General features: G+C 46.4%; 1 protein-coding gene across 6 annotated transcripts in view; it reads right to left on the reverse strand.

Annotated features, from left to right (window-relative positions):
* The window catches only part of LOC119963102 (septin-11), a 124,835-nt gene extending 99,747 nt beyond the window's left edge, over window positions 1-25,088 (reverse strand). For 4 of the 6 annotated variants that reach the window (XR_005460034.1, XM_038791693.1, XM_038791691.1 and 1 more), the window contains exon 1: window positions 24,929-25,088. Coding sequence is in view for 3 of the 6 variants with exons in the window: in XM_038791693.1 (XP_038647621.1) it covers window positions 24,929-24,955 (27 nt within the window). In the remaining 3 variants the exon portion in view is untranslated. The remainder of the gene's footprint in view (window positions 1-24,928) is intronic. The other 2 variants (XR_005460033.1, XR_005460032.1) reach the window with 1 other exon arrangement.
* Window positions 25,089-27,595: the final 2,507 nt, after the last annotated feature.

Raw genomic sequence — 27,595 nt, forward strand, 5'->3', positions numbered from 1 at the left:
ATTGCCCTTAGTGTTGGGTGGGGTTACTGGGTTATGGGGATAGGGTGGAGGTATTGACCTTGGGTAGGGTGCTCTTTCCAAGAGTCGGTGCAGACTCGATGGGCCGAATGGCCTCCTTCTGCACTGTAAATTCTATGATAATCTATGACAAAGCTATTCCAGCATGGGAGCATCAGAGCCAAACCCAATCCTGTTCAATATACATAATATATAAATAATATCCATACACATGCAGCAATTTATTGGATATTGATAAAACACCCTGCCAATTTAGATCTTCCTAAACTAGAAACAGTAAGTCCAATTGAAAATTTCATCTGGCAGCTTGGCTGAAACAGGCTAATGGAAATTGTGGGCAGAACTTAAGAAGAGGAATTTCGGTCCCAACTGGAAACATCACTTCCGTTTCAAACATCCGACTTATGCATTCTGACCAGCATTGCTTTGCTCTAGCTTTGGGCTCAATACAGCAGTGACTAGGCGAGAGGAAGGAACGAGGCACCTGGACCTCACTCCAGGTACCCCTTCTCCTTCTACAGACAGGGAGGACTTCCGGTTGCGGCGATGCAGTGCTAAGCCGCACGTTCGGTGGCTCCCGCTATTTTTGGACTTTCGGGCTCTTTTAAGGACCCGCAACGGCGCTGATTTGACTTTTCCCCGGGTGGGAACGCAGCCTCTGTGCTCAGCGGCCGGTGGATGGGCTGGACTAGAAGTGGAGCGACCAGAAAATCAACTTTGCTGCAGAAGAAGGTGCGAGGCAGACAGGACAAGATGGCGGCGGGCGGGGAACCGGCAGCGTGGCAGCAGTGGGCGAGGGAGCAGCAGGAGCTGCTACTGCGCTCCTTCCAGGAACTAAAGGCTGAGATCCTGGAGCCGTTGAGGGCATCGCTGGACAGGCTCGGGGCGACTCAGACGGCTCAGGCTGCGGAGATTCGGGAGCTGCAGCAGAAGGCTTTGGAGAACGAGGACGAACTCCTGGGCCTGGCGGTGAAGGTGGAGTCGCACGAGGCGCTTCACAAGAAATGGTTGGCAAGGATGGAGGAGATGGAGAATCGCTCCCACCGGAAGAATCTGCAGATTTTGGGCCTCCCGGAGGGGCTGGAAGGTTCGGATTTGGGGGCCTATGTGGTCCTGATGCTGAACTCGCTGATGGGCGCGAGGTCGTTCCGGGGACCCCTGGAGCTGGAGGGTGCCCATCGGGTGCTGCTGCGGAAGCCCAGGCCGAACGAGCCGCACAGGGCGGTGCTGGTCCGCTTTCAACGCTTGGTCGACCGCGAGTATGTGCTTCATTGGACGAAGAGGGAGAGGAGTAGCAAGTGGGAGAATACGGAGATCAGGATCTACCAGGACTGGAGTGCGGAGGTGGCGAAGAGAAGGGCTGGGTTTAACCGGGCGAAGGCAGTGCTCCACAAGAAGGGGGTCAAGTTTGGCCTGTTGCAGCCGGCACGCCTGTGGGTCACCTATAAAGACTGTCAACTTTACTTTGACTCCCCGGAGGAGGCCTGGACTTTTGTCCAGGCAGAGAAGCAGGACTTGAACTGAAGACTGGGGGCTGGGGAACATTGTACACAGCCCGGAAACTTTGTCCTCCTTGATATCCTTTCGCTTTTTTCTTTTTGGTTCTATTGGACGATGGTTTTTTTGCTGTTCTGTTTTTTCTTGTCTGCTTTTCAGGACTGTTATCTGTTTACTTGGGTGTTTTATCATATCATGTTGGGATTTTTATTATGTCACTGGTTGCGGGTTTGGGTGGGGTTCGCAGCCCTGTTGGGTCATGTGCCTGTCTTCCCACGGTTTGGGTCGGGGGGCGGGGCTTGGAATGGGGACGCGGGCTTTTCTCCCGCACTGGAGAAGCAGGGGGCGGGGTCGGCATTGGGGGAATGGGTGTGTGTCACTGGGGAGGGTAATTGGGGTGGCGGGAGCAGCCGGGGTCAGCAGGAGTCAGCTGACTTACGGAAGTACAATGACTGGAGTTATGCAGCTAGGGAGGGCCCAAGCTTGGGGGAGGGGGGGATACCGGGTTGCTGCTGGAATGGCCAAGAAGGAGCTGGAGCATGTTGAGAGGGTTGGGATGGGGGTCTGTCGCAGTGGGGAACGGGCTGAGCAGGGGGCGCGGGCACGTGGTGGATTACAGAAGGGTGATGGCTAGTCGACGGGGAAGGGGGGCAGGTGGCCCTCCGATCCGGTTGATCACCTGGACTGTGAGGGGACTGAATGGGCCGGTTAAATGGTCCCGCATGTTCGCGCACCTGAGGGGGTTGAAGGCGGACGTGGCTATGCTTCAGGAGCTGCACCTGAAGGTGGCGGATCAGGTTAGGTTGAGGAAGGGGTGGGTGGGGAAGAGGGTGTCATTTGAGGCATCAAGTGTGGTGGCAGACAGTGGCGGGAGGTACGTGATGGTGAGCGGCAAGCTGCAAGGGGAGTGGATGGTGCTGGTCAATGTATACGCCCCGAATTGGGATGATGCAGGTTTCATGCGGCGCATGTTGGGCCGGATTCCAGATTTGGAGGTGGGGGGCCTGATAACGGGGGGGGTTTCAACATGGTGCTAGATCCGCCACTGGATCGATCCAGTTCCAGGACGGGTAGGAGGCCTGCGGCGGCTAGGGTGCTGAGGGGGTTTATGGACTAGATGGGAGGGGTGGATCCATGGAGGTTTGCGAGGCCGAGGGCCAGGGAATTTTCATACTTCTCCCATGTGCATAAGGCCTACTCCCGGATCAATTTTTTCGTTTTGAGTAGGGCGCTGATTGCGGGGGTAGTAGACGCTGAGTACTCGGCGATAGCCATTTCGGACCACATTGGGTGGACCTCGAGCTGGGGAGGAGAGGGACCAACGCCCGTTGTGGCGCTTGGAGTTGGGGGTGCTAGCGGACGAGACGGTGAGGGGGCGGGTTCGAGGATGTATCGAAAGGTAGCTAGAGGCCAACAATAATGGGGAGGTCAGAGTGGGAACGGTCTGGGAGGCGCTGAAGGCGGTGGTTCGGGGAAGAGTTGATCTCCATTCGGGCCCACAGGGAGAGAGGGGAGCAGAGAGAAAGGGAGAGATTGGTGGGGGAGATGGTGAGGGTGGACAGGAGGTACGCGGAGGCCCCGGAGGAGGGATTGCTGAGGGAGCGGCGCAGCCTTCGGGCTGAGTTTGACTTGTTGACCACCAGAAAGGCGGAGGCTCAATGGAGAAAGGCTCAGGGTGCGGTGGGGAGAAGGCGAGCAGGATGCTGGCACACCAGCTCCGTAAGCGGGATGCGGCCAGGGAGATTGGTGGTGTTAAGGACCGGGGAGGAAATATGGTGCAGAGGGGGGTAGACATTAATGGTGTCTTCAAGGACTTTTATGAGAAACTATATCGGTCAGAACCTCCGGCAAGGGGGGGGGCTTTTTAGACCGGCTACAGACAGGGAGATATCATACTGTGGAGAGAGGGAGTAGAAGCATGTGCCTGTCATACCCAAAGCCTCTCCTCATCCCCTATGTCAATTACCCCATTGCCTCCAGTAGACGAGGCCCAGGAGGATGCCCTGCACTCGTGAAGGATAACCGCCCACTAGTCAACATCCCTCAAGGTATCGGACATGCAGAGGAGGTAATGGTCATTCGAGTCTCCGACCATCATCCTGAATCTAAGTAAAGGAAACTGTGATGGTATGAGGTGCAAGTTGGCTATGATGGATTGGGGAACGTTATTTAAAGGGATGATGGAGGATAGGCAATGGCAAACTTCAAAGAGCTCATAGGTGAACTGCAACAATTGTTCATTTCTGTCTGGAGCAAAAGGAAAATGGGAAAGGTGGCCAAACCGTGGCTTACAAGGGAAATTAGAGAAAATATTAGGTCGAAGGAAGAGGCAGACAAATTGACCAGGAAAAAAGCAGACCCGAGGATTGGGGGCAGTTTAGAATTCAGCAATGGAGGACAACAGGTAGATTAAGAAGGGGAAAATGGAGTAGGAGAGTAAGCTTGCGGGGAACATAAAAACTGACCATAAAAGTTTCTGTAGGTATGTGGAGAGAAAAAGATTGGTCTTACAGTCAGAAACAGAGGAATTCATAATGGGGAACAAAGAAATGGCTGGCAAACTAAATACATACTTTGGTTCCGTCTTCACAATTGAGGACACAAAATAACGTGTAAGAAATGTTGGGGAACACAGGATTTAGCGAGAGGGAGGAACTGAAAAAAAATCAGCATTGGAAGGAAAATGGTGTCAAGGAAATTGATGGGATTGAAGGCTGATAAATCCCCAAGGCCTAATAATCTGTATCCCAGAGTACTTAAGGAAGTGGCCCCAGAAATGGTGGATGTGTTGGTGGTCATCTGCTAGGATTCTACAGATTCTGGAAGTTCTTACGGATTGGAGGCTAGCTAATGTAACTCCACTATTTAAAAAGTGAGGTAGCGAGAAACAGGAAATTCTAGACCAGTCAGTCTGATATCGGTAGTGGGGAAATGCTAGAGTCCATTATAAAAGATTTAACAGCAGAGCATTTAGACAACAGTAGCAGGATCAGACAAAGTCAGCATGGATTTACAAAAGGGGAAATCATGTTGGACAACCTTACTGGAATTCTTCCTAATAGGAATGATTTGCGGGGGGGGGGGGGCAATGGGCAATGGATGTGGTCTATTTGGACTTTCAGAAGGCATAGTCCTACATCAGCATGTAAAATTAAAGGGCATGGGATGGGGATAGTGTATTGAGATGGATAAGAAACTGATTGGCAGACAGGAAACAGAATAGGAATAAATGGGCCTTTTTCCAAGGAGCAAGCAGTGACTAGTAGGGTACCACAGGGATCAGTACCATGACCCCAGCTATTCACAATGTATGTTCATGATTTATATTAGGGAACTAAATGTATTATCTCCAAATTTGCAGATTACACAAATCTGGGTGGGAGGGTGAGCTGTGAGGAGGATGCAGAGATGCTTCAGTGTGATTTGGACAAATTGAGTGAGTGGGCAAATACAGTATAATTTGAATAAATGTGGGATTGGTAGCAAAACGAGGATGGCAGATCATTGTTTGAATGGCTATAGATTAAGAGCAGGTAGTGTGCAACAAGACCTGGGTGTTCTTGTACACCAGTCGCAGAAAGTAAGCATGCAGGTGCAGCAGGCAGTAAAGAAGGAAAATGTTATGTTGGTTTTCATAGCAAAGGGATTTGAGTACAGGAGCAGGGATGTCTACCTGTAAGCATACAGGGCCTTGGTGAGACGACACCTGGAATATTGTGCAGTTTTATCTCCTTATCAGAGGAAGGATGTTCTTGCTAAGGAGGAAGTGCAGTGAGGATTTACAAGACTAATTCTTGGGATGGTAGGAGTGACATATGAGGAGAGACTGCGTCAGTTACAGTTATATTCGCTGGAGTTGAGAAGAATGAGGGGGGAGAGTGGAGTACTCATTCAGAGGGTGAGAGCAGACTCAATGGGCCAAATGGCCTCCTTCTGCACTGTAGGGCTTCCATGTATATATTTTCATCTCCAACTGGACCTCCCCTTGTACCACATTGACTACCCCCAATAGCAGGCAGCTTCTGCACTTGGGCACCCAGGGACCCAACATTGGACATTATAGAATGCATCCTTTAGGCCTCTCATTTATCATCTCCTAACTGTTCTCTGCCATCACATTCCTGCCTAAACAAGCCCAAGGTGCCAGGCCCCTCCTGTTGGGCTTGTGCACCATCCCCAACCCAACCAGTTCATAGACAGTGTCAAGCACCATGTTAATATGTAATAAAAACAGAAAATGCTGGATAAGCTCTGCAGAAGAGTAATTCGGACTCAAACATTAACTCTGTTTTTCTCCACAGATGCTGCCAGACCTGCTGCGTTTACCCAACGTTTACTTGTGGGAGGAGACCGGAGCACCCAGAGGAAACACACGCACACACGGGGAGAACGTGCAGACTCCGCACAGACAGTGACCCAAGCCGGGAATCGAACCTGGGACTAAGCGGGTCTTCCAGATGCCAGTGAACACTGGATTATTCGACTCATTTTCATACAATATTCAGATACATTATAGAATTTAAAAAGCAAAAGAAATGCTCATTGTGTTGTCCTGTTTAATTAAACCCATACTTTTGCTGGACAAATGGGATTAGATCAAAGCCAAATTGGAATCGTTAGCATTGGGTTGTGGGTTGGGAAGAGGGTGGAAATCAAATGAGTTTAAATTAATGCAACTGCTTAGATAATTTTGATTAATATTAATTGAGCTTTGAAAAAAAAAATAGGAAAATAAACCTATTAAAATAATGATGCAATTGACAGAAATGTACCACTGTCACTATAAAATCCCAATACAAATTCTAGGCCCGATTCTTCCCAATCCTTTTTTAAAATAAATTTAGAGTACCCAATTAATTTTTTCCAATTAAGGGGCAATTTAGCATGACCAATTCACCTACCCTGCACATCTTTGGGTTGTGGGGGCAAAACCAACGCAAACACGGTGAGAATGTGCAAACCCCACATGGACAGTGACCCAGAACCGGGATTGAACGTGGGACCTTGGCGCCGTGATGCAACAATGCTAACCACTGTGCCTCCGGGCTGCCTTTATTCTTCCCATTCCTGAAGGCAGTGTCTCACTGAGACGTGCTTCCAGAGGTATGTGTAATCTTCCAGTACCACTCTCAAGTACATAGAACATACAGTGCAGAAGCAGGCCATTTGGCCTATCGAGTCTGCACCAACCGACTTAAGCCCTCACTTCCACCCTATCCCATAACCCAATAATCCCTTCTAACCTTTTTGGACGCTAAGGGCAATTAGGGTCTTGTTTAGCACACTGGGCTAAATTGCTGGCTTTTAAAGCAGACCAAGGCAGGCCAGCAGCACGGTTCAATTCCCGTACCAGCCTCCCCGAACAGGCGCCAGAATGTGGCGACCAGGGGCTTTTCACAGTAACTTAATCGAAGCCTACTCGTGACAATAAGCGATTTTCATTTTTTCATTTAGCATTGCCAATCCACCTAACCTGCACGTCTTTGGACAGTGGGAGGAATCTAGAGCACCTGGAGGAAACCCATGCAGACACGGGGAGAATGTGCAGACTCCACACAGACAGAGACCCAGCAGGGAATTGAACCAGGGACCCTGGTGCTGTGAATCCAGTGCTAGCCACATGTGCTACCGTGGTGCCCATAAAGTACAGTTAGCCATCTTTCATTACATTTGACCCAGGAGCATGACCCTATTATAATCAAGACTATGTACTTTACAGCAGAACCCACAGTGAATATAAACTATTGTTTTCCGAGCCACGAGGAACTGAGGTCAATTGAGACGCCCTACCATCTCCCTGGTTAAATATAAAAATTGGTTAACTTATCCCAAAGCAATGATCAAACTTGTAGTGCATCTCACCTGTAATCATTCAACAGAACATTTTCATTCCGTGACAGACCAGGGACACAAAGTGAGCCCTATGGCTGGTCAGACCAGGCCACATTTGGTTCAGGGTTTTACAGGGAAACCAATAGTTGTGTTGTACCTACAAGAAGCTACCAGACAGCAAAATATTTAAAAATCCGAAAAGAAACCCTAGCTGAATGAATGGGTGTGGATGTGAGGGGGAAGACAAGGGAACATAGGGAATTGGAGCAGGCGTGAGGCCATCCAGCCCATCGAGCATGCTCCACTCGCTATTCAATTAGACCATAGCTGATTGTCCACCTCAATGCCACTTTCCCATGCTATCCCATATTGCTTGATGTTTCTACTGTCTAGAAATCTATCAATTTCTGTCTTGGACATACTCAATGAGTGCGCCTCCTACCCCATCTGCAGTATAGAATTCTAAAGATTTACCAAAAGATTACAAAAACAATTAGCAAAGACAAAAGTTATTAAAGGCTTAATTTGGAAAATTTGTAATGAGGAATAAGGAAATAGCAGAGAAACTGAACAAATACTTGTGTCTGTCTCACTGAGTTTTTCCTTTCTCCACAATATTCCTTGATAGTTTACTCTCTTATTCTATTTTCCCTTTACCAATTTCTTAGTCCTCCTTTGCTGAATCCTAAAAAGCTCCCAACATTCAGCTTACTGCATTTTTGGGAATCCTATATTAGATCAAAGGAAGAGGTTCACAATCTTTAACTTCTCCAGTTAGCCACAGTTGGATCACTGTTCCTGCTGGGTTTTTTGCACCTCAAAAGGTATGTATATTTGTTGTAAAACATGTTGTAAAACATAGCCATTCCCGTCTAACATTACACCTTTAACTTAGTCTCCCAATCTATCACCACCACGTTTCCCCTCATACCTTCATAGTTTCCTTTGTTTAGATCTAGTTTCAAACTTAATGGAAAATTATTACATATTATGGTCACTCTTCCCCAAAGGCATCTTTCTAATTATTAATTAGCCAGTTCTCTTGGACAATACTAGACTTAAAATATCTTATTCCCTAGTTGGTTCCTCAACATGCTGTTCGAGAATACATCTTGTATACACTCCAGAATTCGTCCTCCACAGCATTAGTGCTAAGTTGGTTTACCTACTTTACATGTGATAATAATAGATTAAAGTTCCTCATGATTACTGTATTATCAGCCATGATTGTATTGAATGGCAGGGCCGGCTCAATGGGCCATGTGGTCTACTCAAGCTCCTATGACTGTGCTCTTGTACCTTTGATCCATGTATCTCTAAATCTCCTGATTTATACCGTGCCCTACATTACCACTACTAGTGTATAAATAACTCCCACAAATGTTTGCTGTCTCTTGCTATCTCTAGCACCACCCAAACAGATTCCACAGCTTAATACTCCGATCCATGTTCAATACTCCAATCCATGTTCCTTACTCACCAATGTACTGATCTCATCTTTTATTAACAGCAATACCCCACTGGTTTTTCCTTTTTGCCTGTCCTTCCTAAATGTCTAACATTCTTGAATATTGAGTTCCCAGCCTCAATCACCCTTCAGCTACAGCTCCATAATGGCAATTAGATCACACCTATTTACTTCTGTTTATGCCAGCAATTAATTGCCTTGTTGTGAATGCTGCATGCATAGGGCAGCATGGCGGCACAGTGGTTAACACTGTTGCCTCACGGCACCGAGGGCCCAGGTTCGATTCCGGCTTTGGGTCACTGTCCATGTGGAGTTTGCACATTCTCCCCGTGTTTGCGCGGGTTTCGTAACCCAAAGATATGCAGGGTAGATGGATTGGCCACGCTAAATTGCCCCTTAATTGGAAAAAATGAATTGGGTACTCTAAATTAAATTTTTTTAAATGAATGCTGCATGCATTCGGATAATGCCTTTAATTTTACTTTTTAAAAATATTTTTCCCCCTATTTTGACAGTATTTGAAGCTGGTCTTTGATTCTGTTGCCTTACACTTTCTCTTATTACTTTGCTTCCTATCATTACCAGCTTTGGTTTTCTCTCCTATCTGAATTCCCTCTCTGATCCCATCCCACTGCAAAATCAGTTTAAACTGTCCCCAAAAGAACTAGCAAATCTCCCCACAAGGACATTGGTCCTGATCTTGCTGAGGTGTAACCCATCCTCCTTGTATAGGTCTTACCTGCCCCAGAACCAGTATCAACGCCCCAGAAACATGCAAAATAGGATCCGGGGTCAACCACTCAGCCCTTCTATTTTCTTTATTAAAGATCTATGGAAACTCTTACTATCTGTCTTTATATTTTAAAGCTAATTTTCTCCCTCCTTATTAAAAAAAATCTAAAGCCTTCCCTTCTGTGCCATCTCTCCAGCCAGATGGCCATTGTTCTATCTTACTCTTTCTGTACTCACTCCCATATGGCGCTGGGAGCAATCGAGATTGCTGCCTTTGAAGTCCAGCTATCCGACTGGTTTCCTAGCTCCCCAAAATCTGCTTTCAAAACCACGTCCCTCTGTCTACTCATGTACTGATTTGGACTATGGCCTCACGCTCCCCCACAAGAATGTCCTACAGTCCCTTAGTGCCCTCCTTGACCTTGGCACCAGAAAGACAACATGCCATGTCCATGGCTGCAGAAACTCTTGGTAATTCCCCTACCACTATAGCTCTTCTATACTCTTTCTCTCTTCTCTTCCCCCCCCCCCCCCCCCCCCCCCCGGCCAGTGCAGCTGAGCCACCGCGCAATGCCTGAACCCGACTCTGGCTACACTCCTGAGGAACCTCTGTCCTTACCAGAATCCAAATTGGAAAACTGATTTAGTGAGAGACATTCACTCAGGGAACTCATGCACTACCTGCCTGGTCCTCCTAGATTGTCTGTTGGTCACCCGGTCTCTCTTTGCCCACACACTCCTACCCTGAGGCCACCTCCCTAAAAATGCTCTCCATGTAGCTCTCAGCTTTCTGGCTGCACCATCATGACTCCAGCTGTTGTTCAAGTTCTGAAACCCAGAGCGTACGTTTCTGCAGCTGGCGAAACCTCCTGCAGGAGAAAAACTATGATACAGCACCTAAACGTCATTCATTGCTGGAACAGGATGTGTCACCCGCAGATTTCAATTTCTGTTTAAAATAAGGTGGTTACACTGCAGGTAACTGGCGCAAGTTAAACAGGGAGCAGTGCTCACCTCTCAGTCATGGGCTGTGCGTCACAGTTTTAAGGAGATTTACTCCTGGCGAAAACTGTCCCTCCTCTAACATTTTTTCTGTGTTGCTACTTTTCTTTAAAAAAATACAAGCTTGTTATAGAATGTGCACTTTTCTTTCAAAAATCCAATGTAATGTGGCTTCCAAGAAAGAGAAGGTAAATTAAAAACTGGTTTAAAACAGGAAGTAATAATATTTACACAACTGCTGTAAAAAATATTGTAATGAGCAAAAATCTGGACAATGTTTAGTTCAAACATGCCAACTTTCTGTCAAGGTAGTCATACCAGCAAGTGATTGCACCACAAATAAGGAGATAAGAGACAAATTTTGCAGTACCACAATGGAGATAATATGAAGATAACGCAAAGATCTTGATATCAGGGTCACCTCCTGACCTGACTCAATTCAGAGAATATACACACAATAATCCATGACAGATGGGTGAATGGCACTAAGTTAGGATACAAGTAGCAGAGTGTGGATGAGTTTAAGCTTATCGAAGAACAAAGAACAGTACAGCACAGGAACAGGCCCTTTGGCCCTCCAAGGCTGTGCCAATCATGATGCCTTCTAAACTAAAACCTTCTATCTTTCCGGTGTCTGCAATCCTCTATTCCCATCCTATTTGTGTATTTTTCAAGATGCCGCTTAAACGTCGCTCTCGTACCTGCTTCCACCACCTCCCCCGGCAGCGAGTTCCAGGCACCCACCACCCTCTGTGTAATAAATCTGGTCTCATACATCTCCTCTAAACGTTGTCCCTCGCACCTTAAACCTATGTCCCTTAGTAATTGACCTTTCCATCCTGGGAAACAACTTCTGACTATACAATGAATCCTAAGAAGAGTGCAAGATGACAGGCTGACCAGGAGAGCATATGATAGACACAGAATAAGATTGTTCAGCAGCTTGCACCCATTCAATTAGATTATGGCTGATTTGTATCCTAACTTCCACTCTCCCTTAATACTCTTGGCTAGCAATAATCTATCAATCTCAGGTTTTATATTATTGAGCTAGCATCTACTACGTTTTGTGAAGAAAGTTCCATATGCCGAGCAACGGCCCAGCAACGCGAAAACTGATTTCCCAACTTACCTCCCAAATGGCCCGACTCTGATTTTAAGGTTATGCACCTATGTCCTAGACTCCCTACCAATGCAAAATGTTTCTATCTACCCTACCAATTCCTCTTAAAATCCCAAATCCTCAATCAAATCACCCTCTAACCTTAAATGTCCAGGCAATATGAGCCTAGAGCGGGGATTTTCTTACCGTTCATACTGGCAGAATATTATAATCCCGCTGATGACACACCCCATCCGGATTTCGCGCCAGCAAAGAGTGCATTCAACAGGAAACCCCATTGACAACAGCGGGACCACTTGCAAGCCGCCTTCTGCCACTGCAGAACACACCATGAGGGAGAGGAAAATCCCGCCTCTAGTTTAAATAACCTCTCCTCAATTTAACCCTTAGATCTCTGGTAACATCCTGGTGAATTTGCACTGCTCGCCTTTTAGAACTATAGAATAGAATTCCTACAGTGCAAGAGGCCATTTGGCCCATCAAGTCTGCACCAACCCTCTGAAAAAGCACCCTACCTAAAGTTCACTCCCCCATCCTATCCCCATAACCCCACCTAACCTGCACATCTTTGGACTGTGGGAGGAAGCCGGAGCACCCGGAGGAAACCCACACAGACACGGGGAAAACGTGTAAACTCCACACAGACAATCATCCAAGGCTGGAATTGGTCCCTGACACAGAGAGGCAGCAGTGCTAACCTCATGCCACCATGCCGACCCAAAGGCAAAATAAACTTCCTACAGTTCAGAAACACACAAATACTCCAGATTTAATCTTTGTACAGCTGTAGCAAAATTGTATATTTTTTTCCTAAAATTTAGAAAACCCATTTTTTTTTCCAATTAAGGGGCAATTTAGCATGGCCAATCCACCTAACCTGCACATCTTGGTTGTGGGGATGAAACCCACGCAGGCATGGGTAGAATGTCCGTGTGGAGTTTGCACAGTGACCACGGCCGTGATTTGAACCTGGGTCCTCAGCGCCATAGTTCCAGTGCTAACCACTGCACCACGTGCCGCCCCTAAAACTGTATATTCTAACCATAAAGGCCAACATTCTATTAGCCACCTGGGCTGGCCACTTCCCGACTTAAAATGGAGATTCGCTAAGAACGCAGGGAAAAATGGGCAGGTACAGGGAAGCAAGCAGAATGCCATGCTTCCTGTATATTAGACTCGCAGAAAAGCAGACAGCACTGAAACTGACGACCATCTGCATATTGATGAGCGATCCCCGGGAACAATAGCAACAGTTAAGATAGTCGAGGCAAAGCCAGACTCCTCGGCGCCAGTAGGAGCCAACACAAAAGAAGCCAACGGACACTTAGGAACCGCACAGCGATCAGGGAACAGCTCCAGTATTGGAGAAATCGATCCAAGTGATCAGAACTCAGTCCAATCACTTGGAACCAGGTACGGGGTCCGCCCAAAAGGGCGCGAAGCCCCTGGGGACTATAACGTAGAGTCCCCAAGCTCAATTTGGTCTTCTTGGCAGGGTCTCCCAGCAGCTCGAAACAACCCTTGACAGAGACCTGCCTAGCAGCTGCACCAACAAGTGTCCAGTCAACGCACGCTACGAGATAGGCGCTCCTAACCCTTAGTCCATACCAGCTGGAAGCCTGCAGACTCAGGATCAAACGAGAGGCCATTGTTCCCTGACCCAGTGGGTTCCTTTTCCAAAGCTAAGTATTGGCCTGTTAGTGGTAGAAATAGCCTAGTTCTGTAGTATTTTATTCATGAGTAGCGATTGACTGTGTATATAATAAATGTGTTTTGATTTGAACCTTACTAACTGGTGTATTGAGTTATTGATCAGCACTTGAACTTGAACCTCGTGGTGGTATCATAAAGATACCTGGCGACTCTAGAGCAAGGTTATAAAACAGAGCCAATTAAGTGTAAATCACACTTAGCAAAACGAGCAACACCACTATACTTTATTTTCCTTTAGTATAAATTTAGAGTACCCAATTCATTTTTTTTCCAATTAAGGGACAATTTAGCGTGGCCAATCCACCTAGCCTGCACATCTTTGGGTTGTGGAGGCAAAACCCATGCAAACACGGGAGAATGTGCAAGCTCCACACGGACAGTGACCCAGAGCCGGGATCGAACGTGGGATCTTGGCGCCGTGAGACTGCAGGGCTAACTCACTGCACCACTGTGCTGCCCTTCACTACACTTTATTAATCTGTGTTCATGGACCCCCAAATTTATTAGACCTGCAGTGTTTCTAAGTTTTTAACCACTGGTCCAAAGTAGATGACCTCACACTTACCTGTGTTGAAATTAACCTGCCACAATTTTGTCCACTCACCATCTATCCAAATTCCTTTTTAACCTCATGCGCCTGTTTACGCTACTTAAGGTTCCACCAATCTTTGTTTGCTTCATCAGTAAATTTAGATATATGGCTTTTGTTTTAACTGCTCCAAGAAATAAATGAAGTGAATATTTGTGGCCACAGCACAGATCCTGGTGAGACAGTACTAGTCACTTCCTTCCCAACTTCAGTACAAACACATTACTCCTACTCTTTGCTTTTTATAGCACCTAACCAAATCATTAATTTGCCCATAATTCTAACAGCTTTCAATTTAGCTAATTTTCTTCTGTGGAACCTTCCAGAATTCTAAATAACCTGCATCCAGAGACAATCCCCTGTCTATTACTTACTGCAGTTAACTGCTCCAAAAAAAAAATCATTCAGGTTCGATTGACATGACCTATGCTTTAAAATCCAGACTGACTCTCTCTAATCCGCTTAAATTTCTAAGTCAACTATCTGTTCCAGATTCAAAAAGAGCTCCTCCACAACAGATGTTAGACCAACAGCTTTACCATTTTCTGGTTTGTTTGATTTGTGGTTTTCCGAAGTGAAAAGAGGACAATTCTTAAATTGAGAGTGCTTTAAAAATTTCTGGCTACAGCACCTGTAATTTCCTCATGTATTTCTCTTGAAACCCCTGAGGCGGAAACCATCAGGTCCTGAGAACTTGTCAGTCTGTCCTATCATTATTTGTCCAAACTCTGTTTCCTTGCTAACATTAACTTCAGTGAGTTCTAGTCCTTGAATTCACTATTAATTTCCCTGGAATTTCAGGTATTTTATCCTCTTCCTCTACTGTGAAGCCTGACTCAAAGGAATTATTCAATAAGTCTATTATTTCCTTATTTCCATTTGCAATATTAGCCTAATCTGCTTCTCAAGGCCCACGCCACCATTGACAACCACAATTCTCCTTCTAGTTTAATTATATAAACTTTTTCGTGTTAATGTTTTCATGATATTGACAGACTACGAACGAGCAAAAGAATTTAGCTATCGATGTTCACAAATCATTAAAAGCTAGTGAACAGGTGGGGAAATAAATCTAATAGACAAATGGAAAATTGGACTTTATCTCAGGGGAACTGAATTCAAAAGTGGGATAGCAATACTTTACTTATACAGAGCCATGGCCAAGCTCCACCTGGAGCACTGTATTCAGTTTATGGAGAACCTCAGCAATGAGTATACTGGTGTCGGAATTCGCGAAAATAATACAGGGTGCTTGAAGGGGTAAATTAGGGAGTCAGTTTGCCTAAATCTGAATAATCCATTCCTTTTCCTAAGCACAGACCCAAGTATAGTACATAACTAGTTTAACACCCCAATTCCCTATTGAGGCCGTGCCACATTGTCAGAAATACAGGGCAGAATTTTCCATAAATTGTGGATCAGGTGAGAAAAGCCGTGTGAAGCTTGCTGGTGTTACAGCTGCCTTTTCTAGCCAGAACAAATGACACTCTGCAATTTCAACGTGTTGGTGAGGATTACACAGCCAACTGGAGAAGCGGGGCCCGACTTCACCGCCAAAGCTGGATGCAGATTTCAGGGGCTGGATTCTCCGTTCCGCCACATTTCCGTTTGACCCCGCCGGCGAGATGCTCCGTTATACCGGCTGGTCAATGGGGTTTCCCATTGTGGGGCAGCCCCACGATGTGGGTAAACCCCCGGGCTGCCAGCAAAATGGAGCATCCCGCCGGAGGAGAATCCAGCCCCCGGATCTCGAAGTGAATCACAGAATTTTTTTCATAAAATCGTAGAATGTACAGTGCAGAAGGTGGCCATTTGGCCCAATGAGTCTGCACCAGCCCTTGGAAAGAGCACCATACCTAGGCCCACATCTCCACCCTATCCGCACAACCCCATAACCTTTTTGGACACTAAGGCGCAATTTAGCATGACCAATCCACCTAACCTGCACATCTTTGCACTGTGGAAGGAAACCAGAGCACCCGTAGGGACCTACAAAGACACGGGGAGAATGTACAAACTCCACACAGATAGTGAACCAAGCCGGGAACGGAATATGGGATTCAGGAACTGTGAAGTAATTGTGCTAACCAATGGGCTACCGAGGCACCCTTAAAGGTCCCCCCCCCCACCCCAGGACATCAGGACCTCCTTCCCTGTAACACAATCAGCCAACCCCAACCGCCCCTCCCCCCTCCAATTGTCAGATCACTCCCTCCCCCCACCACCATGCAGGTATTAGGGTGAACCAACCCGCCCCCCCCCCCCCCCCCCCCCCCCCAATAGCACTTGCTGGCATTGGGGCACTGTCCCATTCTGTGTCCACCCCCCACACATAAATGGAACGCCAATGGGATTTCCTACAGGCCTTGCCCTTGGCATCATCTACCTGGCATTGCCAGGTTGACAGTGCGAGGGCACTGCCCGCCTATGACCCCTGGTGGCTATACCCACCCTGAGCCTCTGGTGTGGTCATCACAATTGGTTGTTTTTGAAAACCAGCGTTGATTCCCTGCACGTTCGCCCAGTGTCTGTATGGGTTTCCTCTGGGTCCTCCCACAGTCCAAAGATTTGCAGGTAAGGTGGATCGACCTTAATGCTAAATTGTCCTTAGTGTCCAAAAAGGTTAGGTGGGGTTACTGGGTTACGAGGATAGGTTGGAAGTGTGGGTGGGCTTAAGTGTGGTGCTCTTTCCAAGGGCCGGTGCAGACTTGATGGGCCGAATGGCCTCTTCTGCACTGTACATTCTATGATTCCTGCCGGTGTGGGGGGGGGGGGGGGACATCATCTGACAAACCTGGAAGCAACAGCGTGGTAATTTTTGAATATTAAAATGAATTAAAATTCTTGGTAATCTGGTTCATGTACTTGCTGGGCGTGAACCCGATCACGTTGCTGGCGGAGGGGCAGGGAAGATCTCCAAGTGAGGTCTCGCCGCCGCAAAACCAGTTATGAATAACTGCGTACAGAGGGAGGGAATCAGATTTGTTTTATAAAATGATTCAGACAGCAGCTACAAGACAGAATGCAAAAAGTGGCCCATGTTAACAAACATGCATAATGTTCAGCTTGTGGTACTAAAGTAATGAAGAGGAACTGGATAAATTCCCATATTTCAAAAAGTGGCAACAGTGTGAAAAAGGGATACCAAGCATTCAAATTGCTGCTTGAGATCCGAGAGATTTGCTGAAAATATCTTTGCAGACATGTTTCTCTCATAGGAATGTCATCTTGTGTTTGGATTCAGTTTGCATCTTTGAGCCAAGATACTTACAACAATGAAAGAGATATTCAAACAAAACCAAATTGATTAAATGCATACAGATTCTGAAGTTAACCATTACTAAATATCAACTATCCTGTCCCTGCAAGACTCCTGTCCCTTCCCCCCACTCCACAGCTAAAAAAAAATGAATGTTTTGCATATACAAAAAACACCAACTGCTGGAGTTGTACATTTTTCAACCATCTTCAGTTCGCAGGAGTTTAACCAACTCTTACAAATTATTGAAGTCAGGTAGGGGCTTTCACAGTAACTTCATTGAAGCCTACTCGTGACAATAAGCGATTTTCATTTCATTTCATTTCAGTATCAGGGAATTGCAGCTGGCAGAAAACACAACTTTGGCAGCAATGAAAGATGATAAATCTAACTGGCAGGCTGCCTCCAGCATTGGAGATCTCCTTCAGGAAATGGTTCTCCCCGAACCATCTAAGCCAATGCTAAACGTTAACATTTGCAACCAGGAGCAAGTAGCCATTAGTAGGCACGCCCAATGGTTAATCTGCACACACTGTTCATTCAATTCACTTTAATGCTACTTGCCATACAAATCTTCCAACAAAGAGCAGAAAGATGTGATCACCACTTTGCGTTTAGAATATCTTTGAATGCAAGCGATTCTGTGAAACAACTCAGTTTCCTTGCTATTAATTCAATGGGGAGGATCAGAGCAGAACGGATAGCTGCCCGTGCAAAATAGGTGCATTTGCATTTCCTCTAAAGTCACAGATCGGACTTTAAAACTGCTGCAGATGTGCAATTAAACCGTCACACTTGTGACTTCAGGAAACTGTGTCTAAAATTCCAAGGCAAGAGGAAGGCTGAAAGCACACAGATGATTCTCGATCCCGCGCAGAGTGTCCACGCCATCGTAAATGCCGGCGCATTTTACAACGGCATGATCGGGCCGCTGTCAGGAGTAATTCTAGCCCCTACAGGGGGCCAGCACGGCACTGGAGCGGTTCACGCCGCTCCAGCTGCCGATTTCAGAGCGAACTGTGCGCCGCGGGATCCACACATGCCCAGTGGCGCCAACGCTCACATGAGCAGTGGCCTCCTTCAACACGCCGGCCCCGACGCAACATGGCGCAGGAGTACAGGGGCGGTACGCGGAAAAGAGGCCGGGGGACAGAGAGGCCGGCCCGCCAATCAGTGGGCCCCGATCGCAGGCCAGGCGCATTGGAGGCCCCACCGGGGTCGGAGCCCCCCCCCCCAGCCCCACAGGCCGCCACCCGATCCTTGCACGCAGAGCTTGTGCCGGCTGCGAGCAGGGGTGGACGGCGCCAGCGGGACTCAGCGTTTTAACTGCGGCCGCTCGGGCCGAGAATCGGTGGACCAACCGCGGCCCGTTACCGGCGCCGCGCCAAACACACCGGCGTCTCCGCATGAACCGCTCCAGCGCCATGCTGGCCCCCTATAGGGGCCAGAATTACTCCTGGCAGCAGCCCGTTCACACTGTCGTAAAACGCAACGGCATTTACAACGGCGTGGACACTCTGCCGCGGGATGGGAGAATCCCACCCTCTGAATTCTCCCTCCCTGTACCCGAACAGGTGCCGGAGTGTGGTAGCTAGGGGATTTTCACAGTAACTTCATTGCAGTGTTAATGTAAGCTACATGTGACAATAAAGATTATTATTACTATATAAGAGAGACCTAGAGACCCTCCCAAGCAATGAGGCAACAGAGAAGACTCAACAGCGGACCACAGAACGGATGGAAGAGGCGTACGAGACCCACCTTTGCAGGCGAAGGCCCTAAGATGATTGAGGCTTAGAGGTTTGGACCCGCAGCCCAACCAAGTTTATCGGCACGGGTAGTACTAGAATCTTTGGCAGATTATTTTGGGGCTAATTTGGGAGATTAACTGTTATATTGTGCATACATTTGGGTTGAATCGTAAACCTGTGTTTTTCCTTTGTTGATCTCACAAATAAGGGCACATGGGTAAAACATTTTAATAACAAATTGGTCGAAGTGTCTGATAATTTAAAGACAACAGACCAGACTTGAACTAACCAATTACCTTCTGGAAAACACTAAACTAATTATGGGAAGAGGGCTCAGATGGCCAGAATAACAATTTGAAATGTATTTTATTACAACACTCGAGCAGCTAAATAAGTCTACAAGAACCTTCCCAATGGAGCAGTAAGACCATCTCTTTCTCCCGTTTTCAAATTCAGAATCCTATCGGTTACAGTTTGGAATCCATCGCAGAGATAGAGAATTTCAATCGAAAGGAATCTCTGGTGCAATATCATTGACTTTTGGAAAAGACAGATTATGGTTTAAAAGAGACTGTCTCCAGAATTTGCAGTTTACATCTGTGTCATACACAATGGAATTTCAAGACCATCGTGGAAACAAATCTGCCTCAGTCATGAACACCAGTGACGTATTCAAACAGTGAACTCTCTATTTTTTAGCGTTTTGTCATCAAATCTTAAATCCAGCCAAAAAGTAATCTCCTAATGTGTAACTTTGCATGAGAGAAAGAGGAGAGAGACAGACTGACATCTTGCATGCTTGTGTGTGTGTGTGTGTTACAATAGTTGGGATGTGTGTTTACCTTTTTAAATATCTTTACCTGGATGAATTTTTAACACAAGAAAAACTAACCCCTGTGCGTTTAAACTCAAGAAAACCTGTTGGATGGTGTTCTTTGCAATGAGCACATAAATGAAGTACAAACACTGAATTTATACTTTCATCCTGATAAATCATAACAAAAAAAAGTGACAATCAATCGAGGAGTGGGAAAGAAAGGCTGAGTCCTGACGTGTCCTCTCCAGACATAACACAGTAAACAACTTGGGAACTGGAGTGACAATTAATCGGCCAGGACCTTCAGTGCTCTGTTACAAAAGGAAGGTCACATGAACATGGTATGTTTCTAATTGTGTACAAATTAATTTATGGACCAGCTCTGCTCTTTGTGCACTCCCAACATTATTTTCATGCCAACTTATCCCAATGGCATATTAACCATTCCATGCTCTAATGTCCCACTCATTTTAAGCCTTCACATTTGGTAATTCACTCAATTGTGCATGGTCTTATAGATCATAGAATTTACAGTGCAGAAGGAGGCCATTCGGCCCATCGAGTCTGCACCGGCTCTTGGAAAGAGCACCCTACCCACGGTCAACACCTCCACCTTATCCCCATAACCCAGTAACCCCACCCAACACTAAGAGCAATTTTGGACACTAAGGGCAATTTATCATGGCCAATCCACCTAACCTGCACATCTTTGGACTGTGGGAGGAAACCGGAGCACCCGGAGGAAACCCACACACATATGGGGAGGATGTGCAGACTCCGCACAGACAGTGACCCAAGCCGGAATCGAACCTGGGAACCTGGAGCTGTGAAGCCATTGTGCTATCCACAAGGCTACCGTGCGACCATGTAGTGGTATTGTCACTAGACTAGTAATTCAGAGACCCACGGTAATGCTCTGAGGTACCAGGTTCAAATCCCACCATGGCAGATGGCGAAATTTGAATTCAATAAAAAAAGTCTAATGATGACTATGAAACCATGGCCATGGGGGAAAAAATCCTATCTGGTTCACTAATGTCTTTCAGGGAAGTAAATCGGCCATTCTTACCCGGTCTTGCCTACATGTGACTCGAGACCCACAGCAAGGTGGTTGACTCTTAACTGCCCCCCACTGAAATGGCCTAGCAAGCCACTCAGTTCAAGGGTAATTAGGGATGGGCAACAAATGCTGGCTCAGCCAACAACGCCCAGATTCCAAAGAACAAATAAAAAAAGCCTCCCCTCCCCCTCACCCTCTCCTCCATAAATCACAGAGCTGCCTGGAGATTACTGTCCAGACTCACCCAAAGCACAGGCTCTCAAATACCTCAGATCCGAGGAACAAAGTCAGAGTCAATGTCTCCAGGTGAGAAAATAAAATTACTCCATGTTTATTACAATATTGGCAGTAATTATAGTCAAATGAATAAGTTGCAAAATAGAAATGTATTTAACTTGCAGTTTATGCATGTCTGCGAAGCACACAATATTAGGTGAAGTAATATATATTCAGTTTGCGTACTTAGTAGTAACACTTTTTTCTTTTTTTAATGTAAATTTAGTGTACCCAATTATCATTTTTTTCCAATTAAGGGGCAATTTAGCGTGGTCAATCCACCTAGCCTGCAGATAGAACATAGAACAGTACAGCACAGAACAGGCCCTTCGGCCCTCGATGTTGTGCCGAGCAATGATCACCCTACTTAAACCCACGTAACCCGTATACCCGTAACCCAACAATCCCCCCATTAACCTTACACTACGGGCAATTTAGCATGGCCAATCCACCTAACCCGCACATCTTTGGACTGGATCTTTGGATCTTTGGGTTGTGGGAATGAGACCCACACAGACACGGGAGAACGTGCAAACTCCACATGGACAGTGACCGGGGCAGGAATCGAACCCAGGTCCTCCCTGTGCCACCGTGTCTTTGTAATGCCTCTGTTGCTATTATCAATGGTTAAATATTTTGCAACTCATGACCACAATGTCTGTTTTGTTCGACTAACTAGGAAGAAACTTGTCATTTAGAGTTATCTATTCTGCTCCATGGATGTTACAATCAGCTATTATTACAGGCTCCCTTTATTGAAACACGACTTCTGACAGGGCAGTATAAATGGTATATGACCATTTTTCTCTTTTGCCTTAAGTAGTTAACATAGAATCAAGCAACACCACAAGAGCTCAAAACCACAAGAGCAATTTAAATGATGGGTTTATGTGGGATCTTCACCAATTGACTGTGGGTTTGTCTATATAATAAGTTACAATTCTAACTTATCCAATTCTACGCAAGATCCCCTGAAAGCATAATAAGGAAAAGAATTTGGGCTGGATTCTCCAAAACTGGGCTATGTCCAGATGCCGGCGTAAAAACGCTGGAGTTTCATCCAGACTTCCTGAAAAAAATAAAGAGCAATTCACTTACTTTGATGGGGCTGGCAGGGACTCAAGAGTGATTCTCCCAGCTTTAGCTGCGGATCCTCACACTTCTGGTTCTGAGTCCGCGCAGCGCATGGCAGCAGCCTCGCTGAACGTGATAGCGGACTGAGCCGGTGGGCCTGGACCAACAAGGTCCCACCGATCTGCACTGCGTCACTCAATCTGACCCGCCCGATCGCCATCCCGGCCGCCCATAAGGCCCCCCCTCCCCCCGGTGCTTGATCCCCTCACCCCACCCCCACCAGGGTGGCCGCAGACCGAGTCCACAGCCGCCGCGCACGAGTCCCAACCGGCCAAATGTGGTTACAGCGACACCGTCGGGAATTCGGCAGGTCGGGACTGGAGTATCGCTGGGAGGATCTCAACCGCACCGTGTAATTCGCGGGAGCGGCGCCGGGCCCGATTCTCACATAAACGTTGATTCTCTGCCCCAGCGCCAAATGAGATTTCGGCGTGGGGCTGCAGAGAAACCAGCCCCTTGTATTTTTATCCAGTAAAAGCAGAGTTAATGTACTACAGTGGAATACCCTACAATAGCCTTGTCCTACAGCAGGTCTTTCTCCAATTTTTTCAGTGAACTTTCTTTTTAATTAAAAAAAAATAAATTTAGAGTACGCAATTATTTTTTTTCCCAAATAAGGGGCAATTTAGCACGGCCAATCCACCTAACCTGCACATCTTTGGGTTGTGGGATTGAAACCCACGCAGGCACGGGGAGAATGTGCAAACTCCACACAGACAGTGACCCGGGGCCGGGATCAAACCCAGGTCCTCAGCGGTGTAGGCAGCAGTGCTAACCACTGAACCACCGTGCCACCTGTTCTGTGAACTTTCTACCATATGTAATGGCTCTAATGATAGAATTATCATTAATGTTGTTAAGATAATAATTTTTTCAAACATTTTTCTAGAGACATACAGAACAAGTAGACAGCACAAGGTCATTCCTTGAAGTATTCCTTCTCACTTCCCTCAATTTCACCAATCACAAACTTCCCCCATCATACACAGATTGTTCTCAAGTCATCATCAACAAATCAGCCTCAAAAGTAATCTCTTTCTTTTAAGAACAAAACCTGTTTCCTCGTCTCGTCGCCACCAGCGCGAGGCCATCCAACTTCACTTTGCCAACCCTCGGCAGCGTTACACCTCACAATTTGCCCATCACCACATCTTTCTAGAACTGTTACTATTCTCTAATTGTTCTATAACATTCACCATTATGCTGCTAAAAACCCTAATTCATGTACTCATCATCTGGAGGATAAACTTTCCAAACAATAGTTTTGCCTGCCATCTTCCATTATCTTCACAAACAATAACTAAAATAGCACTGTTGGTATCCTCTCTAGCACAAAGTCTCACAAGTGAATCAGCCCTGCCATCCCAAAGTTCTACTGTCCCAGCAAATAAACTTTCAAGATTCTTTGGCTTATTTTCCAATCTCTTTGCAGCTACAGTTTGATCCATCTTTGTGATTTGCAACTCGACATCTCTGCCTACATCATCCATTTTTCCGAGTTCAGGGTATTTGTTAGTGCTTGTTCTGTACTCTCTCCATTCATTTCAGCAAGCATACTCTCCCACCCATCATTTCCTCCTTTTCCCAACTGGAGTTTTGTTCTTTTTAACTGCCAATCTTCCTGGCTTTTTTAAAAAAAATACACTGTACAAGTACAAGCTGTTGTTGAGAATTCATTTTAAAGGCTGTAATTCAATCAATATTCCCTCAACATTGAGATTAAGCTTGAATCGTGATGATGCCATGGGCAGAAGCTCTGGTATTATGGCTCCAATTAATATCATTGCTTATTATATAACGTTTAACGGGATCTCAAACAAGCCCCACCCCCTTGGCCTACCTCAACTCTACCAAACTAAAGATGCTGTCATCTGCCACATGGGCAAACGGGAAGAACATTTAAACAGATCAAGGCAAGATGCAAAGATCCCCTCTCCGTTTGCACCTCGAGGTATGAAATATATTTCTCGAAATGGATCGGCTTGCAAAATTATGGAGCGCAAGGTTTGGCATTAGAGCCAGCTGTTGGTCCGAATTACTAATCCTCCCGTCCATAAATCAAATTGCACTTTTGCAATTACGATCACTGAAAAATAAACGGAAAAAAATCGTGTTCAGTTGATGAGTCAGTCAGCTCTTGAACACAGGCCCCTGATTTCCCTCAGCTTCCTCTGTCTGTGGGAAGCGCATTCGGCGCTGGGCTGACTGCTGGCACCAGGAGGGAGACACCTCACTCCATCAATCCCATCCGGTCCACTGGCAACCTCTGAAGAGGAAAAACTCCACTCTTCCCCATCGCCACGGATCTTCCACAGTTCAAACAACCTAACATTAAATCAGCCAACATCAAGAGCGACGCCATTAACACTTGTTAACGGAAAAGGTGTGGACTGGTGGACACGTCTTAATTAACCTCGCCTACCCTACTTGCTAACACATGGAAATGCATGACTCTGTCAACTGAAATACTTCAGATGCAACTGAAACAACTGGTTAAACAGCCCCAGTTTTCTTAAATCCCTTTCGCCGTTAAGTTAACCGCTTCTAAAAGGCAAATGTGCAGTTTAGCGGTACATTATTTCATTGACAGAAAATGAGCAGTCCAATCGCATCCTGCACATTCATAGAGATGTTACATTAAAGAATGGGGCACTCACAGGCTTCCTTCCGACCAGAGCAGCCATCCTGAGTTGCCGTAGCAGGGGAGGGCGCGTGTATGTGTGTAGCTGATGCTCCCGCTATGCTCCTTCCCCAGGAGTCTCAGCCTCTCCACTCGCTCAATATGGCATCCTGCACACAGAAAGGCTCCTCACACACTCACACCACACAGAGGCAGAGCCCGCAGGGGTGCTGCGCAAGCCACAATACTGACTTGATACATTGTATCCGCTCCGTGCAATAAGGTATCCAAGCTCAACAATTTAACTCATTATGATGTAACAAATCCCATAGAGTACGGATGCATGAAACGTATGGGACCCTGCTAGCACAACATTAAAAGAATTTGCACCCCTCTCGATTACAGTGACTTGCTGTGGTCCGGGAGAGGAGGAGATAAATTGATACTTTTATGTCTTTCCTGGAAGTTTGCTGCAAGTATATATTTATGTGCAGTGTTTCTTTCGGGTTAAGCAAAACACGTTCTAAGCCGCAGAACATTTCCCACAGTTGTGCTATTTAGACTCCATATTTGGAAATTAACGACATTTTTGACTTGCAATAATGACGAGTGTATACTGTGCTAATGTAACATGACCGCAATGTGTTCAGACAGCTCATGTCAAGCATATCCCACTCGGTAACAGCGAAGTAAAGCAAAACTGAAGATGCCAGAAATGCACCCTGAAAACATTCAACAGGTGTCAGATGAGTTAACATTTCAGTTATAAACTCTACATACCCGGGAACGTAACATGGGAAATTACGCATGCTGAAGACTGCCTATGTTTTAGTGAATGTATGCGCTAAACTGACTGCAACAATCAAGGAGGTTCCCATTGTGCAGTTACCTGTGTAAAAGTCTATCCGTTATTTGAAGCGATAACTAGCAGGCATGTGGATCAAACTTTAAGTGCAATGACATGGATCTTTGTTCAGATAGATCACTCGTATTAATGACGCCTTCCCCGTGGGCATGTGGAGCGTATATTTTCATTTGTTAGACGTTGAGCTGGTGAAATATCATCACTCCGCTGATCTAGTTAAAGTAGTCGTGGTCAGCAGTTGGTCTGAGCATATAGAATTAAATGTATCCCTACCAGAAATTATCTTGCTCAAAAATGAACTATGGCATGGGTTGGTGCTGTAAAGAAATGTTTGCAAATAGTTGAACAATGAATAAAGTTCAAATTTGAAAAAAAAAAGTCCTGGATTAGAAAAGGCAAATTCGGCCAGGATTGCCACTCCTCAATGTTGCTCTGTAGACCTTCTGCTGGATGAGCATCTGGCAGTCAAATGTGAATATGATCAGGTTTAGCTGTGATGCCCCCTGCTGTCGAATATTTTATCAAGCTGACTTATTAAAAATGGCATCTTGGCTAAGGTACTTATTACACTCTAGGGTTACCAGTTCCCATGACTATCTTTGTACCTGCTATGTTACATATTAACATGTTTTGCTTCATTTATGATGTGGAGATGCCAGTGTTGGATTGGGGTGGACACAGTAAGAAATCTTGCAACATCAGGTTAAAGTCGAACACGTTTGTTTCGTATCAGTAGCTTTCGGAGCACAGCTCCTTCATCAGGTGAATGAAGAAGTGGGTTCCATAATATAGACAAATTCAATGATGCAAGATGATACTTTAAATACTTTAAGGGGCAGCAGGGTAGCATGGTGGGGCAGCAGGGTAGCATGGTAGGGGCAGCAGGGTAGCATGGTAGGGGCAGCAGGGTAGCATGGTGGTTAGCATAAATGCTTCACAGCTCCAGGGTCCCAGGTTCGATTCCCGGCTGGGTCACTGTCTGTGTGGAGTCTGCACGTTCTCCCCCTGTGTGCGTGGGTTTCCTCCGGGTGCTCCGGTTTCCTCCCACAGTCCAAAAATGTGCGGGTTAGGTGGATTGGCCATGCTAAATTGCCCGTAGTGTCCTAATAAAAGTAAGGTTAAGGGGGGGGTTGTTGGGTTACGGGTATAGGGTGGATACGTGGGTTTGAGTAGGGTGATCATGGCTCGGCACAACATTGAGGGCCGAAGGGCCTGTACTGTTCTATGTTCTAAATGCGAGTCTTTGCAGGTCTAATTAAGCCTTTACAGGTCCAGACAGTGGGTCTGGAGAGAGGGATAATCAAAGTTAAAGAGGTGTGAATTTTCTCAAGCCAGGACAGTTGGTAGGATTTTGCAAGCCCAGGCCAGATGGTCGGGGGTGAATGCAATGAGACATGAATCCAAGGTCTCGGTTAAGGCCGTACTCATGCGTACAGAACTTGGCTATCAGTTTCTGTTCGGCGATTCTGTGTTTTCGCACATCCTGAAGGCCACCTTGGAGGATGCTTACCAGAAGATCAGAGGTTGAATGTCCTTGACTGCTGGAGTGACCCCCGACTGGAAGGGAACATTCCTGCCTGGCGATAGTCGTGCAATGTCCTTTCATCTGTTGTCGCAAAGTCGGCATGACCTCGCCAATGTACCACGCCTCACGACATCCTTTCCTGCAGCGTATGAGGTCGACAACGTTGGCCGAGTCGCATGTGTATGTACCGCGTACCTGGTGGGTGGTGTTCTCATGTGTAATGGTGGTAACCATGTCGACGATCTGGCATGTCTTGCAGAGGTTGCCATGGCAGTGTTGTGTGGTGTCGTGGTCGCTGTTCTCCTGAAGGCTGG

Source organism: Scyliorhinus canicula, chromosome 3 (genome assembly GCF_902713615.1).
Source record: "Scyliorhinus canicula chromosome 3, sScyCan1.1, whole genome shotgun sequence".
Taxonomy (NCBI): domain Eukaryota; kingdom Metazoa; phylum Chordata; class Chondrichthyes; order Carcharhiniformes; family Scyliorhinidae; genus Scyliorhinus; species Scyliorhinus canicula.